The 17,850-nt window shown below is 46.2% G+C and overlaps 1 protein-coding gene across 2 annotated transcripts; it reads right to left on the reverse strand.

Annotated features, from left to right (window-relative positions):
* Positions 1-326: 326 nt before the first annotated feature.
* Positions 327-15,882, reverse strand: golgb1 (golgin B1). 2 transcript variants are annotated; one of them, XM_031858872.1, is made up of 20 exons: positions 15,768-15,882; positions 14,390-14,468; positions 14,021-14,191; positions 13,805-13,918; positions 13,544-13,702; positions 13,331-13,453; positions 12,977-13,090; positions 12,055-12,733; positions 11,892-11,968; positions 11,021-11,081; positions 5,516-10,562; positions 5,003-5,414; positions 4,683-4,916; positions 3,765-4,601; positions 3,467-3,660; positions 3,207-3,366; positions 2,884-2,984; positions 2,717-2,788; positions 2,122-2,203; positions 327-2,010 (listed from the first exon to the last, which is right to left on the reverse strand). In XM_031858872.1, exons 2-20 carry the CDS (start codon positions 14,456-14,458, stop codon positions 1,873-1,875), a joined length of 8,844 nt encoding a protein of 2,947 aa, XP_031714732.1. In that variant the 5' UTR covers positions 14,459-14,468; positions 15,768-15,882; the 3' UTR covers positions 327-1,872. The 2 variants fall into 2 exon arrangements, with proteins under 2 accessions (XP_031714732.1, XP_031714731.1); XM_031858871.1 differs by having other exon boundaries at positions 13,544-13,705.
* Positions 15,883-17,850: the final 1,968 nt, after the last annotated feature.

Consider the following 17,850-nt stretch of genomic DNA (forward strand, 5'->3'; position numbering starts at 1 on the left):
CTCTGGCTCAGTAGTTCATATATTGAACTATATCTGTACTATTTAACTTCCATGTTTCAATTCACTTGCTGACCTCAGTACAGACAAACAGTTTATTTGTTTAATCTTTATTCTGTGCTATACGCACTTTTGCAAAAAGTGAATGTGCAAGCAAAGACAGTGTGTTTACATCATGCTTCTTCCAATATAGAGAAGCATTAAGAGCTTTTAAGACGCAGCGCGTTATTGTGTGAATTACAAAATTGTCACATGAAGTCACTCCCACAATTATAAATGTTTTCTGAAACAGCTAAATCGTTGATTAATGAAAAACATTTCCTCATTACTTCACAAACCAAACAAATCGTGTTTTTATTTGCAGAATTAGAATTAAAATGAACTGAGCCCAAAATAAACAGTAGTCAAAAAAAAGTCCCAACATCAGATTTTTCTACAGACACACAAATGAGTAAATAATGAATGCCTGTCCCTGATCTACACCACCAACACCTTTATTATATGTTAGTTTTCTACACAGCCCTTTTAAACAATTATTTACAGTTAAAAGTATGTTTCAGTGTAAGATGTGAATAAGATCATGAATGTTTAGGAAGAGGAGTACAGAGGGATCATTTCACCGACAGTGAGTGATTAAATAAACAAGAATCGACTGGATGATGTCAATATACACGAGGATCATTCTAACTGTTATGGCAATAAATTACGCTACATCAGAGTAGTCTATAATGGCACGGATATCATTAGAAAACCGCAGTCTCTCCCCTCTGGAATGAAGCCACACGGTGGTAACATTGCACCAGAATGGCAACTTCATCCGCCGTAAAAACTAAGTCTATGCAAGAGGACCGGGAATCTTATGGGATATGCAAGAGGGAGGAAAACCCACATCCAGCTGACATACATAATACACTTACATATGTACAGATATCAATATGCTCCCTTTTGTTTAAATGTGATTTATAGAAGAAGAAAAGGAAACCCACAATAGGAATGTGTAACTTAAATTGCACTGTGCTCTGTTTTTGTGCATGAAATGAGTAGAAGAGGAAGAGACCGGACTATAACAGCACGCCCTGAACCTCAAGCCATCTTAAAATAACAGTATAATGGACATTTTGGGAAGTATACGCATATTAGATGACAGGAATGATATCACTCTCATATCGGTCCGTTAGACAGATATGAGCAGATGTTTAGCTTAGCATATAGTGGAAACAGCTAGCCTCTAAAAGAACCTCTAAAGCTCACTAATTGACACATTATCTCTCGTTTGTTAAGTGTTTAAACCACAATTCAATGTTCTACACTCACTATTGTATAAACACCTCCGGAAATTAACCTCTGGAAAATGGTTACTTTGGTTTTTTCTGAACTAAACAAACACAATATAAAGTATGTAATGGTGGCCTTTGGAGGCTAGCCGTTTGTCTGGATGCTAAGCTAACTGCCGACATGTGGCGTCATTATTAACAGACATTTAGCTTACCGTTAAACTAGTCCCCAACACGTCATTTTTTTGTTTTAACGTAACGTTTTTCTATCCAAATCTAAAGGCACGTGAAAAACACAATCTGCCAATAAGAATCGACCTTTCCACCATATATACCATAGAGTTTTAGGAAGAAGTCCGTTTATGTCCTCTCTGGGGTTTCCCTCAAAGTCATACAAGAGCAATAGCTTCCTACATAAATCTACATACTTTGGCTAAATGCAGAAGTCCTGTAAAGTGCAACGTTTTTGTGTAGAACATCCTTCACACCCTTCTATAATGTATTCCGTGTAACAATATAAAGCATATTGATGGCTTGGGTTAGGTCCGTGTCTCTCCATCTCTTATCTGTCAGGTTTTTGTTTTTAAAAGGGGAGCTGCTTTCAGAGGTATCCGCCCAGACACAGCAGCAGCAGGACGTGCACGGTGATCAGATAGAGGCTGAACAGCAGAGGGGTGCGCTGACGGGAGCAGAAAGCCACTCGGAGCATCCGCGTCAAACCCGGACCACCTCTCCGAGTCTGCAGGAGAGGGAGGACAAGGTTACGGGAAACATTCAGTGCATCAAGTCTTTATTACTAGAGCTATTAAGATGACAAATGAGGTGGTACAGGACATTAGCGGAGCCTTACTCGGGTGACAACTCCTTCCGGCTCGATCAAAAGAGAGGTCTCCGAGTGATCCTTTTCTTGTGCGGAGGGCCATTTAGCCTGGCTGTGATTTGTCATATTAAAAAAAACACTGACGTTAGCGGTCATATTTTGTGGATTGAACAAATCTGTCAGAGCAAAAAGATGAATGATGTAAATGCAGAGAAACGACAGAAAGCATATTAAAGCCCCGTTAGGCAACAGTTATTACAGAATGTGATCGTTAGTCTCAACATTTAATCGAGAACAAAATTATGAGCAATGTTTCTCTGTCTTCATTGGGTTTTGTTAAGACAAAGCATGATTTGATTTTAGCTTGGCTTTGGAACAATTGACAAAGTGACATGAAGTCAAACAACTAATCGATAAAAATAGGAAACGGCTTTGATGAGAGAGTAAAGAAAAACGGGCCGAAAAACCAAAACAATGAGCTGAAAGATGCTAAAAAGCTCTTTAGATCCAGGTGATTTAGTCACTAGAGGAAACACCTTTCAGTCATTTTAATCCGGTGAAAATATACAAATATATCTTAAAGCTTTAATATGCCTTCTCTGTTATCATGCATCATATTTCATACCGTTTGAATCGATCCTGTGTGGCCATTAGCTGCTCCTCCGCAGCCACCCTCTGCTCCATCTCTTCACCCAGCCTGATGTAAAAGAATCAAACATTGATTATCATCGACATGTTTTATCCAAACACTTTTACAACAGCACTTCCTGTAAGGTTTGACCTGTACTCTACCTTCTCTGGAGCTCTTTGACCTCAGCGATGTAAGCGTGGCTGTCTACAAGGCTGCTTCGCTCCTGTGGGGCTCCCGGAGCACTGTCCACTTCCTCTGTGCCCTGTGGGGAAGATAATGACATTGTAGAAAATTCACATTATATGCAACATCACTGTCCTACGTCTTACTGATTTTATAGTTTATATCACGCCACATTTCTGGAGGGCCAATAGAGATTACTGACACACAATGTGGTATGAGATGTGGAACTAAAAGACGAGGAACAAACACACAACCTGGGGGGCATTTGTGCCAAAAAGTCCTAGTACAACAAGATGTATACCTCTCTCTGATAGTGTTCCTGCTGAAGTTTGGGCTTATGAGCGCGGGCTTCCTCCAGCATGGCGCTGAGTTGCCGCAGTTGTTGGTCCCTCTCCGAGAGAGTGGCGAGGGTCTGCTGCTTCAGCTGCTCTGCTTGAGCCATCCAGTCCATACGCTCCAGTCTAGCAAAGCACAAGGCAGACATATTCACGCACGACGAAAGGCCTTTTGTGCCACTTTGCTTGATAAAAACAGCGACAGGCCGCCGGCTCTGTGGCTCACCTGAGAGTTTCTATCTCCTGCTTGCCCATTTGCACCATATTCCCCAGCTGCATTATGTCAGCCAGCATGTCTTCGCTCTTCCTCTTCTCCTCAAACAGCTCCTGGCTGACTTTTATCAGCTCTCCTGCTCCCAGTCGAGCCAGCTCTGACTTCAGCATCTTGAGCTCAGACGACTGTGCCTGAAGCTGCTCCAGCTGCACAAAATAAAAGATACATCAGCGGAAAATCCACATTATCAAACTGTTTTACATTATTTACATTCTTTGCCAGGAGAGTTGTGGTCCGACATGTAACTCACCAGTCTCTCCCTGTCATTCTGCAGGGCTTGTAGTGCGTTCTTCAGCCCCCACACTTCTCCAGCGGAGCCTCCAGGGCTGCTCTGTGCCGCGTGGCCGCCTGCCTTACTCATCTCTTCCAGCCTCAGGCTCAGCTCCTGGACCTTGTTTACCGCCTGGTCCCTGCTGTCCTGGAGGGAGGCCATGGCTTTTGAGAATGACTGGTTCTCTGCTCTCAGCTGCGTCGTCGCCTCCCTCTCCACCAGCAGACTCTGTTCGACAGCCAGCAAGTCCCTGGCCAGCTCGGCCACCCTCTCCTGGGCGGTCTCCGACTCCGTCCGCATCACACCTCCCTCCCATCGCAGCTCCGACAGCTCTTTGCTCCTGCTCTCCTGCGCTTGTCTCTCCTTCTGTTGGGTCTCCTCCAGTGCCACCGCTTGATCTCTCGCCACTTGCAGCTGCTCCCTCAGCTTCTCAACTTCTGCGCCGGGAGCATCTATCACCTGTGATGCTGTCTTAAACTCAACAGCCTGACTGAGGGTCTCCCTCTCCACTCTGACTGCTTCTACCTCCATCTCTCTGGCTCTGCTCACGCTCTTTACCTGACTTTCCAATTCCTTGTGTTCTTTTTCCAGGGAGGCAATGCGCTCCCGCTGAGCTGCCAGAAGCTGTTTGTGTTGGGACTCCTTCATGCTCAGGACTTGGTTAAGTTCCTCGCGGTAGCCGTGAAGCTGAGCCGATAGCTGGGCCTTTTCAGCATACAGGTCGTCTCTCTGGACAAGCAGAGAGCGCAGCTCCTCTTTCAGGCTGTTGTTCTCCCCCGCCGCCTCTTGGATCAGGCCATCTTTCTCCAACATCACCTGGGACACAATACAAGACATTACATCGGCTACTACATAAAGCTCGACATATCTTATAAGCTTTCGTTTTGTCTGCGTTACCTGCAGGTGCTTCTCCTCCAGCTGTTTGTACATGTTGAGGACTCTGTCTCGGTCATCCTGCAGGGAGCCCATGGCTTTCATGAAAGAGTCCAGTCTGGCTTTTCTGTTGTTGGTCTCTTCCTCTGCTTTTCGCAGTTTTTCTTCCAGATCTCGCAGTTCCCCTCTTCTCTGCTCCAGCTCTCCCTCGGCTTCTTGTGCCCGGCTGTCGGCCTCCTTCCTCGCTTCCTCTGCAGCCTGGGAAGCAAATCACACATGAATGGTGGGAGATGTGTCATCCATGAACAATATACAAAATGCACTGTAGATGTACATGTTAATACCTGAGCAACAGCCTGCTCCTTCTCCACCAGCATTTCCATCTCTCTCCGTTCCTTCTCGTTTAACTCAGTCTGCAGGCTCTCTGTCAAGGCCTTAGAGGACCTCAGGTCTGTCTCTAGCTGCTCCACGTTCAGACACAGCCGCCTCTCTTCTGCCTCCCTCTCCCTCAGCTCAGTCCTGGCCTGGTCCACTTCACCCTGCAGCCGACCCACAGCCTCATCCAGAGCTCTGGCCCTCAGCTTTAGACTCTCCACCTCATTTTTCAGGGCATGGGCTTCATGTTGTGCAGACTGCAGCTCAGTTGTAGTTTGTTGAAGCTTGCTGCTCGCCTCCTCTAGGGCAGCTTGGCTCTCAGCGACTTTCTTAACCTCCTCTTCCAGTTTCAGCTTCCAGTCTTTGTCTGCTTTCTCAAGTCTGGAAAAAAAATAAAAAATTCTTGTGAGTTTTGAGCTAAAAAGCTGAACATAATCAAAGGATTCGGGGAAATAAGACAAATGCAGAGAGACGATCTTTACCTGTCCACTGACAGCTGAAGTTCATCTTTCAGTGCCGATTCTCTCTGAAGCTGTTCTGCCAGTTCCTTGGCCCTTGTTTCAGCCTCCCGAACTTCAGCCTCCTTGCTCTGCAGCACATCATTAAAGCGAGTCTCCCATTGTCGGGTCTCGTCCAAAACTCTGTCCCGGTCGTCTTGCAGTGAGGACATGCAGCGCGAGAAGGCGGCTAACCTGGCCAGAGACTCGTCCAGACGGGCTTGCATCTCCTGGGCGCGCCTCTCGGCTCCTTCTGCCACCACTCTGGCCTCCACAGTGGCTTCCTCTTCCCGGTCCCTTTCTCTGTCCACCTCTTCCAGTCTCAGCTCCATCTCCTTCAGTTCGGCTCCGAGCCTGAATCTCACAGAGTCGAGGGTTTGCTCTGCCTCCGCTATCAACGAGGCCTCTCTCTTTTGTGCATTCTGTTCAAGGGTGGTTTTCTCAGCTAAAGCCTCGCGTGCCTGCGTCTGGGCCTCGTCCAGCTGGGATTTGCAGCTGGCCAACTCTGCTTCACACCTTTTCAGGTCTTCCGTGGTTTTGGAAGTCTCCAGTTGGGATTGCTCTAGCTTGCTGTGGAGCTCATCATGGCCTAGCTGCAGCGACTTAGCTTCTCGACCCAGTTCGCTGATCCTCTCCTGGTACTTGATGCAGTCCCTCTGCAGCTGACGGACCTCCAGCTGCTTCTCCCTCAACAGTTCCTCAAGCTGACGCGCTCGGCTCTGGCTGCCTTCTCGGACCCTCTGGGCAGACCGCAGCTGTTGCTCCAGCTCCCTCTGCTTACCCGACTCTGCTTCGGCTTCAGCCCTTTCTCTCTGGGCTTGCCTCATGTCCTCCTCCAGCCTGGCAGCCCGGTCACTCTCACTCTGAGCCTCGGCTTCCAGCTCGGCTCGCTCCCTCTCCAGCCTCTCCACCTCCCGCTGCAGCTCAGCGAGGTGCTCGCGGTTGTCTGCTGCCTCTTGCTGGTAGCCAGCGATGCTCCCGTTGAGCTGAGCCAGCTGGTTCATCAGACGCTCCTCCAGGTTGTCTTTCTCAGCTTCGAGGCTTCGGAGCAGCTCCTTGAACTGGGCCTCCCTCTTTGATCCCTCTTCAACCAGACTCTTTTCTCTCTCTTTGCCCTCTTGAAGGCACTTCTGTAGCGACGCCACAAGGCTCTCCTTCTCGTTACTCTCCTGAAGATCTCGCTCGAGAGAAGCCAGCTCGGCTTTGAGTCCAGCCTCCTGTTCCTGCCACAGTTCCCGTTCTGCACCGACAGCTGCCTCCATCTCCCTCATTTTATTGTCGAATGAAACTTTAAAACTTTCCATCATTTCTGCCTTTTCCTTTTCCTCAGTAGGTTGTGAATGTGTTTCTGGTGCATGCACTGCAGCCATTTGGTCAGCTGGTGTCTCTTCTGGAGTTGAGGGTCTATCTCTGTCTTCATATTGACTCTCAACAGGCTCTGCTTTAGTCATGATTATGTCTGATTGCTGGGCAGTGACGACCTCTTCTACACCAGCTGCAGAGCTAAGCAAAGGAGCTTGAATTACGCCGTCTTCTTTCTCTCTTGTCCGGGCAAGTTGTTCCCTCAACTCTTCAATCTGCTGCCCTAAAGAGTCTTTTTCTGCCACAGTAGCATCCAGCTCAGCTTGAAGTCTTTCGACCTCAACTTTGAGAGCCTTGCCCTCTCGTTTTATTACAGTCTTGTCCTGCATCTCGCTAAGTCTCTCATTCTCCTCCTCTAACTCCAGGATTTTCTGCTGCTTCGTTTTGGCAAACTTTCTCATTTTGTCTTTCACTGAAGTCACCTCTTTCTGTGCCTCTTCCGCCTGTCTTTCGGCTTCCTGCCTCCCAGCCTCGTGCGTCCTCACCCTAGTCGCGAGCTCTTGCCTCTCCTGCCTGGCGGCCTCCAGCACTCGTCTCACTCGCTCTGCCTCGTCGCTCACGTTTTCATACGACTTGAGCAGGATCTCGTACTCGTCCTTCAAGCCTTGAACCTTTTCCTCCCATTCTCCGCAGGCTCTGGCCGCCTCTTCTTTCGCCAGCTCCACTTCTCTCTTACAGCCATCTTTCTCCGTCAGTATGCCCTCCATGGCCAGTTTGAGGCTCTCACAGGACGACCCTAGGCTTTGGTTTTCCACCAATGTCCGGTCGACCTCATCAATCAGCTTAACTCTTTCCGCTCTGAGCTTCTCCAGCTCATCTTCTGCCGACTCAATTTTCTGCTGCAGCTCAGCAACAAGCTTCTCAGTTGAAACTAGTTGCTCCTTCTGGGTTTTGTTTTCTTTCAAAGCATCTTTGCGAGAGATCAGAGCAGCCTGAAGCTTTCGCTGCAGCTGCTGGATCTTTGCCTCGCTGTCTCTTCCTTCCTCCTGCTTCAGTGGAACCTCAACCTCTAACCTTTGGGCTTTTTCTTGCTCGGCCTGCAGTTCTTCCTGTAAGGAAGCTATTAGCTGATCCTTCTGAGACACCGTGTCCTGCATTGAGCGTATGAGAGAGTTCTGCTCGCTGAGCTGCTGACTCAGCTCCATGATTTCATGGTTTTTATTGTCGAGGAACTGCTTGAAGTCCTGCACTTCGGTCTGAAGTGCTGTGATGGAGGAAGTAGAATCTGCAGTTGCTGCGTCGGCCTCCATCTCTGCTTTCAGGGATTCAGCGTAAGACTCAGCCTGCTGATACTTCTCTCTAAGATCATGAATTTCCTCCGAGAGTGCATCGATCTGTCTTTCATTTTCTCTTAGAGCGAGTAGCTCTTTGCCCAATTCCAATAATTCAGCCTCTTTCAGACACAAACCGGTGTGGGTTTCCTGCAGCTGCTTCTCTAGCTCTGTGTTAGCCAGCCGCACAATCTGGATCTCGTCTCTGAGTGCTTTCACAGATTCCTCCATTTGTGCAGAGAGGACGTCAGACTGCTCCGCAAAATGCTGAACCGGGTCGCTGGAATGTGGCCGCGACGAATCCGTCTCAGATGTGGCAAAATCCACCCAGTCCTCCTGGACCCAATCACCCGCTGTTTGCTTTGCCACATTTTCAGCCAGCCGCTTGGTCTCCTGACGAGGTTCTCTTTCAGCGCTCACTTTCTCTTCTAATTCTCTCACTTTGGTCAGAAGCTCTTCTCGCTCGTCGCTCTGCACCTCAAAACGTTCCACGAGCTCGCCGTGTTCTTCTTTCTGCTGCTTCAGCTGCTCCCGGTGGTGCCTGTCTTTCTCTTTTGCCTTGCGGATTGTTTCCTTGCGAGATTCTTGGGCATCTTGAACTTTCTTCTGAAGGGTTTCACACTCCGCTTCCAGAGAGGCCACTTGGGATTGCAACACAGTTGTTTCAGAAGAACCGTCCGCCTGCTGAGAGTTTGCAGCTTCTTCACTTAGCTTTCTATTCAGAGCGAGCGTCTCGCTGAGAACTTGATCCTGCTGGCTGATTTTCAGCTCAAGTGTCTCAACTGCCTCTTCTTTGGACCTTAAAGCTTGCTCGAGTTCGATGACTTTAGCCTCCATTTCCTGAATGTCATGTCCTCTCGATTGTTCTACCTCAGGAACGTCTGTAGGAGTTTCATCTCGCTCTGTCCGTTTCTTTGCTTCTACCTCAAAATCGGCAACCTTCCTCATGAGCTCTTTGCGCTGCACAAGTGCAGCCTGCAGCTTCTTCTTTGTGGTCGTCAGCTGGGTTTCCAGCACTCCTTTCTCCTTTCGCACACTGACAAGTTCATCATCCACATGAGCGGCTGAGTCTTCAGAACTCACTTTCTGTTTCTCGTCCCTGACTTTCTCAAGGTCCACTATCTGCTCCTTCAGTTTACCGACTTCCCCGTCTGTCTGGAACTTCTCTTCTTCTGCTTGGAGGAGTTTAGCAGACATGCTGTCATTGAGCTCCATCACCTCTTGCTCTTTTTGGCTGAGACGGTCGTGCAGCTCGCTGATCTCCATGTCCTTCTTTGACACAGTGTCATTGTTAATATCTGATGTTTGAGAGTATTCCAGCATGCTGCTTTCCATATCTTGAAGCCTCCTTTCCAACTCGGAGGAGAGGAGCTCTCTGTCCTCCAGCTGAGCACTCAGCATCCTGGCCTGGCCCTCCTGCTCGGAGAACGCTTGGTGGGCCATTTCCAGATCAGTCTGCAGGGCCTTGATCTTCTCTTCCTTAATTGTTCTTTCAGTGCTTAAAATGTCTATCTGATCTTCCAGAAGCTGCATTTCAACACCGTGTTTCTCCACCACGGAGCTGAGTTGCTGAGAGAGCTTGTCCAACTCCTCTCTGGCTGACTTAAGCTCCTCTATAAAACTATTGCCCTGGGACTCGGCTTCTTCTTTGGCATCAGTAAGGAACTGTGTTTCATCTTCCAGACTCTCGATTTTCTCCTGTGACTCTGCAGCTGCCTCTCTGAGCCTCTGAAGCTCAGCCAAGAGCTCACTGTACCTCCTCTGAAGCTCCTCAGCTAAGGCCTGAGCGAAGACCTGACCAGAGGCCACGTCACCATCTGCGGTGGAAGAACCGTGCTGAGTTACATGAACTTGCACCGTCTCTCGGATGATGACAGAGGAGGACTCGACTTGAACCGTGGAGGTTTCCTGCTCCATGCTCGTTGCCTCCCATGACTGCAGCTGCAGCTGGCCAAAGTCCTGCATGATGGGCGGCCACTCCTGGCCTCCATCTTGATTCACAGCTTCTAGGAGCGTCCAGCTGCTGTGGGCCACCTCTGAATCACTACTGGCGACCATCTCATCTGAGGAGGTCCCTTTGGATTCTTCTGGGGACTCAGACTGGTGTCCAATAAGCTCTGGGCTGCTCTCATTATCAGCAGAAATGCAGAGGACTGAGGTGTCCTCAGCAACTAAGGTGGTCTCCTCTTCCTGTGTATCCTCCATGAAGTCAGGAAGGGCCGCAGAACTGTCACGGGGGGCCGCACTGGCATCCTGACCCTGATCTGGAGTCTGATCGTAGGTTTCACATGATGCAGCCCCACTGGAGCTGTGCTCGTCAGCCAGTCTGAGGGATTCCCGCAAGGCAACCAGCTCATTGTCTTTTTCTAAAAGCTGCTGCTCTAGGTCCAGCACGTGTGCTGTGGAAGTCAACAAAACGAGTAAGTTATTATTCATTTTCTGTCGATTGACTTATCATTTCAGCGCTGAAGCATCATGATTTATTTGTTGATTATATTTAGTATTAATAATCTAAATCTACACAGTAGCTGGTAACTATAGCTGTACAATAAATGTAGAGTAAAGTACGAAGGAAAATAGAAATACAAAAACTTCAAATTTGTATTTAAATACAGTACTTAAGTAAATGTCCATATATATTTTTCATCACTGCCTCACACTCAATAATGTCAAGTTATGTAATTTTGTCCCTATACAGAGTATCCTTGTAAATAAGAGCTGCAAAAAAGGTAAACAAACACCTCTGACAGGCAGAGCAGAATCCCCTTTAGTGTGTGTGTGAGCGTACTGATCTTAACCATTATGTTCCATGTTATGCATGAATTTTATTTTGGGAGTACGAATCCAGTTTTTGTACCTTTATTAGCTTCAGATGAATCCTCTGCTGATGGTTCAGTCTCATCATCCCTTTCAGACGCCTGAAACAAAAAAAAAAAAGATATTAAGGAAGATTAAAGCTTTTTGATCTCATGATTAAACATTTACTGGAGATACTTTCCTGTACAAAAAGTTGTTTTTAAAGCTCTGTATGGCTTCTATGATTGATCCTAAATCTATATCAGCAGCACACACGGCTGTAGCGTGAGGTGAAGGGCAGATAAGACAGTCCTAAGAGTGGATCAGTGCAGAGGGGATTAGGCGCAGTAGCCACAGTCTGTCTATGACCCTGCATCTGTCCCGTCTGAGACAGACACATGTTGTGACCCTGGACCAGGTGTAGAGGACCAGCCTGACTCTCAAAATAAAAGTTCCTCAAACTGTATTTTAAAGAAGAGGTACAATAAAAAGACACGTCTGTCTGACTTTGTAGACGGACTACTGAGAACTACTGTAACTTCTTATACCTCAGCTTATACTAAGCTTCCAGTCCCACATCTTACGCTTCCAACACCTTTTTTGATCATATAAACACAGAGACAGAAAAACAGAAAGTCATTACGAAGGCAATGATAAACTTTGAAGTTAAATCTTTGCTGAGATGATAAGACTTGCAGAGTATCAAGGAGCTTATTTAAGATTCCCTTTTGAATTTACATCAAGTAAGAAAAGTTGCTCAATTCTGGTGTTGAGCAGAAACTTGCTTCTGTGTTTTTTAAGACCACATTTGGAGGGCTCACATTGTCAACAACGTATTTCAATGCCTGTTGATTAAATGCCATTATCCAGTTAATGCATCCAGATACAGATCATGTAATAATACCAGGTGTTCATGGGTTCTGAGCACTAACCGTTATGATTTGATGCTGCAGCTGTTGTGTCATGGCAGTGGTTTCCTCCTGTTCTGTGGTTTTTCTGTCAAGTTGTTCTGAAAATCAGAGATTCATATTTAAACATCTCGATGAAACTAAAAGGTTTCACATGCCTGAACTTCATAAACAAACAGTTTCATACCCTGGAGGGTTTCCATGGTGTGGGTGAGCTCGACACAATGTTCCTCTCTCTCACTGCATTCATCTTTCAGCCTCGTCAGTTGAGTCTCAACAGACTGCACAGTGTGCAGGAACAGGGAAAGGTCAGCAGGGAGGGGGACGTCTTCTTCGGCTGCTTCTTCGAGAGCCAGAGACCGCAGAGGTCCCCAAATTTCAGCCAAGATCTCAGCCTTCTTCTGGGCATCTTGATGTTCCTCCTTCAGTGAGGCCAGCTCTCGCTCTAGCTTATCGACTTTTGCCCCCTCCCTCTCTGAGGCGTCCTGGCTGGCATGGACGACTGCCTCTCTCGTGGATGCAAGTTCACTTTCCAGCCGAACTATTTCCGCCCTGTCGCTCTCTGAAGCGTCACGCTCAGCCTCTTTCATCAGATCCAGTTCTCTCTCCAATCTGGCAACTTCCGTCTTTTCCTTCTCCAGAGCCTCCCGACCAACATGTTCTGCCTCTCTCAGGGAGGCCAGCTCGCCCTCTTGCTCCGCCACCTCCGTCCTCTCTCTATCAAAGTCCTCCAGGCTGGTTCGGAGGGCTGCGACTTCTGCATCGGCCCTGCCGGCCTGTTCGGCCCACTGCTGCCTCTCCTCCTCCCTCCGCTTGATGGCCTCGGCCAGCTCCTGCTCCATCTGACGGAACTGGGCAGTCAAGATCTGAGCAGAAATTAGACGGAGAGAAGGAGAAAGAGGACATGAGTGGGTGTGTTGTGTGTGGCTCAGCCAAACAATGCATACGATAAGGGTGCGACTGTTTGAGCAGTTTTCTTTTCATCAAGCAGGAGCACTATTCATTACAACTGAAGCATATGTAAATATGTGCCAACATGCACAACAGTCTCTAAACCAACACACTAGAAATATCTGCACAAATGGCATCAAGTGCATCCGGTTGTGTACCTGTTTTTGTTGATCAGCACTGCTCACTTCCTCCTGCAGCATTTCCAGCACTTGGGACCGAGAGTTTAAGGCCTCCTCGAGTTCTTCACAACGCCTCTGCGCTGCATGCAGGGCCTGGGACAAACAAACACAAAGAGACCAAATCTGTGAAGTGTGGCCATCATCTGCTCTTTCATGAGTGGAAAACCTGAAACATGTTTTGTGTTTATCCCCTCGAGAGGAGAGGAACTGAGGCAAATTTGAGTTATGTGCCCAGTTATCAAACTGTAATTACATAATGGGTTTCAGCTCAAACTATTTTCTGAATAAAGTGTTACAGTTACAGTTTTTTTAAAGATCCGACGGTGCTTTTACCTGCTGAAGCTCGCCATCACGCTGAGACTGTGTCGTGACCCTCAGCAGCTCTTCCTCGTGTTTCTGGATCTGTTCCTGGAATCGCACATCCTTCTCACAGACCACAGCCTGCAGTTTCCCCAACTGAAAACAAAAATAACACAACAAATCATTGAAAGCCCTCGTTCATTAACAGAATGCGACTACATGTAATGAGAGACCCAGATATGTCACCTGTTCAGCATGGGCAGACTGCTTCTCTTGAAGGATCTGTTCTGTGTTCTGGAGTTGCTCCCAGAGCTCTCTGCTTTTGGCTTCCTCCTCACTCAGCTTGTTCTTCAGCTCCTGGAGCTCCTCCTCGACTGCAGCTCCTGTAAAAGAGCTGTCTGGACTCTGCTGTAGACAAAACAGATGTTTGAGTCAGATAAAAACGTGTATAAGATCGTTGTAGGAGGATTTGTGAGGCTGAGGCTATTTGGGCTCATTTGAACGTACTGTTGCTTCTCCTTGTCCTCTCAAATCTGTTATCTGTTTGTTGAGTGCCACCATCTTGGCTTTGGCCTGCATTTTGAGTTTGGTGAAGCGAGCGTCAGCTTCCTCCTTCTCGTTCTGTAGATATGAAGCACAAAAAGCATTAGTTGACACCAAGAATATAACTGACTTTGGGGTCTTGATAGAAAACACACACACACACACACACACGTTATTCACCTTGAGCTGTGCATCTTTGTTGAACAGCTGAGAGTCTTTGTCTCGGATGAACTCCTTCAGCTGGACCACCAGTTGCTCCAGGTGAGCCAGCCTCTCCATGGCCTCCTCAGGGGCCTCAGACTCCACAGGAGCCGGACCCTCACCGGCAGGGAGCTGAGGCACCAGCACGCCCTGTTAGAGGAAACAGATATGGTCAGTTTGACCTGTTCAACCAGTTTAACAGCTATATAATATCATATCCTCTCTAGCTCTGTGATCAAATAAAAGAAGCTACTGAGTAGCATTAGGAGAAATGGAGGGAATACCCTTTGAAGCTGCCTTGGCAAATACTCTTTTAAATTTGTCATAATTGATGTGATGCTCTCTCACCTGCGGATCTCCATCTGGGCCCTCCTCTCCAGAGAGCTCCTGGAGGACTGTGGCCAGACGGCTGAACATAAAGATGGCTCTGTGAGGGGGAATATCAAAGTAACATTATTAATATCTGGCATACAATTCAATTTCTTTGCCACAACTGCGCAAGCCCTCTTCTGTTCCCCATAGATAAAACTGTGGAAATGTTTAACTATTGACTTTCTGCAATGTCCTCCATCAATGAGCATAATACATTACTCACAGAGCAGCCGTATGTTTGTAATATACAGTATATAATGTAGGATATGTGCACATTTACTGTCTTTGCCAAGAACAGCTTGAGGTGCTGCTCGACGCCGAATGACGCGTCCTCTCAAGGTGTGATTATACACATAGTCCCAAGCATATTTACTGTATTTTACCTTTTATACACAGTGTCTCCATGCCACGGCATGTTACGTTACACTAGAGTGGACACTATTAGTCAAAAGGATGTAGAAATAATTGATTTTCAATCAATATTTCTTAGTTTTAGCAGCTGAACTGTGAGGCTTTGCCGTTTATATCTTGTCTTATGTGGTAAAAGATATATTTAAGTTTGAGGTGTTTGGAAAAAAATAAGCAATTTGATATCAGAATCAGTTTTATGGTTTACAAGGACTTTAACTCTGGTTTTAAGTTGCTCTTAATGTTACAAAGATAGGAATAAAAATTACATACAAGTAGATGACAAAATTAAGGGAATTGCATAATCATGTTTGGGCTCTAGGAAACTTTTAAATCAGAATATCATAGGCCAAATGATTTTCAATAATTGAGAAGATTAACCTAAAAATGCATGCTATATTATGTAAATAGATTTTTCGGAACCATTTATATAAATAAACTATACAACCTGGATTTACACTGACAAATATCTTTCTCAATTTTATTACTTTTTTACAACAACAAAAAAGCAACACATTGGTAGACACTCCCTAGCCTATTTTTCCTCCGAGCCGGACCGGACAGAGCCGACTTTACCCGAACCTGCTCGGACACACTCACTGCGGCTGCGTCACCCTTTTTGTGAACAGCAAAGATTATAAGCTAGCTAACTCGAAAAAAATGGACGGCAAACTTTCCGAGCGGCTGGACAGCGACGCCTCCAAAAAGATGTAGGCACATTTAAAGATCAAGAAACGGCAGCGTGAGCAGGATAATCCGGGGAAACATCCGGTGTTTACTTTCCACGATACAGTAAATTAGCTAATGCTACTTAGGCGAGCTAACGCTGGTCAATAACCTAGAAGGACTCTTTAAAACCGGCTTCGATGAGTTGTTCTTCTTCGTGAGTGACAGCTCTTTAATACAGCTCAGTAAGTGGTGTGTTTTTTAAGGACCTTTGACTCACCTGTACTATTGCTTCCCAGGTGAATGTGTCTGCTTTTTATGTGATATCCTCGGATGGAAGGCAGAGCATAGCCACATCACCAAAACATTCCCGGAAACAAAACTTCCTTCGCTCTGATTGGACAGCCGGGATTCCTGTATTTAAGGGACCGTCTGCAAATTCGCAGGCGTCTACTCCTTTCTCGGGAGTATCTGCGTATAAATATACATTTAAAAAAACGAAAAATATTTTTTTCTACATCTGGAAGAATTCAGAAGACAGAAATGAGGATGGCAGGACATGACCAAGGAGTCAACCGGATCATCAACCAAGGCAGGCAGCTAGGGAGGAGTCTGATGCTGCTGGTTCACTACACCGCAGTGTTTGTGGCCTTTGCAGGGCGCTCCGTGCAGTGGATGGTGGGCGCAGTGAGGTGGACCACCCTGTTTGTACGCTACACGGTGTCAGTGTTTGACTCCATCTACAGACACCTGCACTGGGGGAAGAGGAAAAGTGCCGCTGGTGGTGCCAGAGAGATCTGCCCGTGCTCTGGCATGAAGCCACAGTGACTCCTTGTTTGTTGTAACTTTGTCTGACTGTGTTTGTCTAGACATGAAGACGACAACAAAGACTGCAACTGAAACGGAAGGGGTGAACTTTTGGAAACTGAAAGAAGGAAAATGAGGCCTTAACAGTTAAAAAATCCAAGCTTTTTACTTTTTTAAGCTCTTTAAACATAGCCATTTGTTACTTCGTCTTACTTGTGCTTTATTATTACATATGATTACGTAATATGTGTATTCCATGCTCTTCCAAAATGTTGGAAACTATATTTAAGGCTGTTTGTGAGAACAAACCCTGTTGCTGCCATTCATCACTCTTATCACTGTTAATGCAAATATGTTACAGGGTAATGCAAACTAGAGTAAAATATGTTGAGCATACATACTGTGTCTTTTCCATATCACATTATTGCTCTACAGCAGTGGAAGATTATTCTATCCAAATGTTTTTTTTGGTTGTTTTTTTACATCTGTGCCTGTCTGAAGCATACACCACATTTCAATTTTGGCCAATCCTTTTGTGGTATCGATAAATGAAATGAGCCACTCTGCCTGCACCTGTGGAGATGTTGCTTCCCGTGGGTTTTTCCTGTGATTACCTGAAACGTATATACTTCTGCTTTGCAAGTTTTATTGCCAGAATGAAACCCTAACGCTCGTCCTGTGAATGTATTCAAGAGGCAACTGATGTGAGTTTCACCGTTCCTGGAATGAGAAATGAAAAAAAAGAAAAGTGAAATGTTGCTTTAAAATGTCCCACAGCTGCATTTACTAATGACGTTTTTATTTTTACTTTTGTATTAATACAGTTATTTTAATTTTTAGCATATTTAGACCTCAGTTTAAGCACTAACATATAAATATGTTGTTTATATGTGACTTATAACACAAGTTGCAAGTCATAAAAACGCACTGTTAGAAACATGAACTTGTAGCTGCTGAATACCACGAATACAAGATTTATTTAGTATTTCCCTTGTTTCTTGTATAAACACTAAGATTGAAAAGCTTTATGCATGTTTTTAATATTAATTTCACGAACTCAATCATGTTGTTTAAGTTACTGTACCAATCAGCCACGGCTCATCGTCTTGGTTTTAAACTGTGGTGTCCAAATAAAAGTCTCTACGAAATAGTTTTGCAATCTCTCTTTTTATTTACAGAATGAAACACAAGTAGAGCAGCAACTAAACGTTATTATTTATTAATGATTATTCTGCTGAGGTGTTTTTCTGGTGTGCACAGCGTTACAGCTGCACCGCTCCGAGGTGAGTCATCGGTTCAGATGACTGTGATGGATGTCCTGTGTCTCCACGTGAGGGATGAGAGCTGCGTTGTGTTTGTCAGCAGTTCTCACGGTAAACGTGGACGGAGATGAAATAGTCAACCTGCCCTTTTAAAAGAGGCGATTATGCTGATGATCTGCATGTTCGCCTGGATTACGAGACAGTGATTAAACCCAAGGTGGACACAGAGGGGAGGGCACCGCCTCATCCCCCTAAAACACAGACGGCTACAAAAGGCCTCCGCCAGCTGCTACT

The sequence above is a fragment of the Anarrhichthys ocellatus genome, unplaced genomic scaffold (assembly GCF_004355925.1).
Source record: "Anarrhichthys ocellatus isolate YVR2014 unplaced genomic scaffold, GSC_Weel_1.0 scaffold21, whole genome shotgun sequence".
NCBI lineage: Eukaryota > Metazoa > Chordata > Actinopteri > Perciformes > Anarhichadidae > Anarrhichthys > Anarrhichthys ocellatus.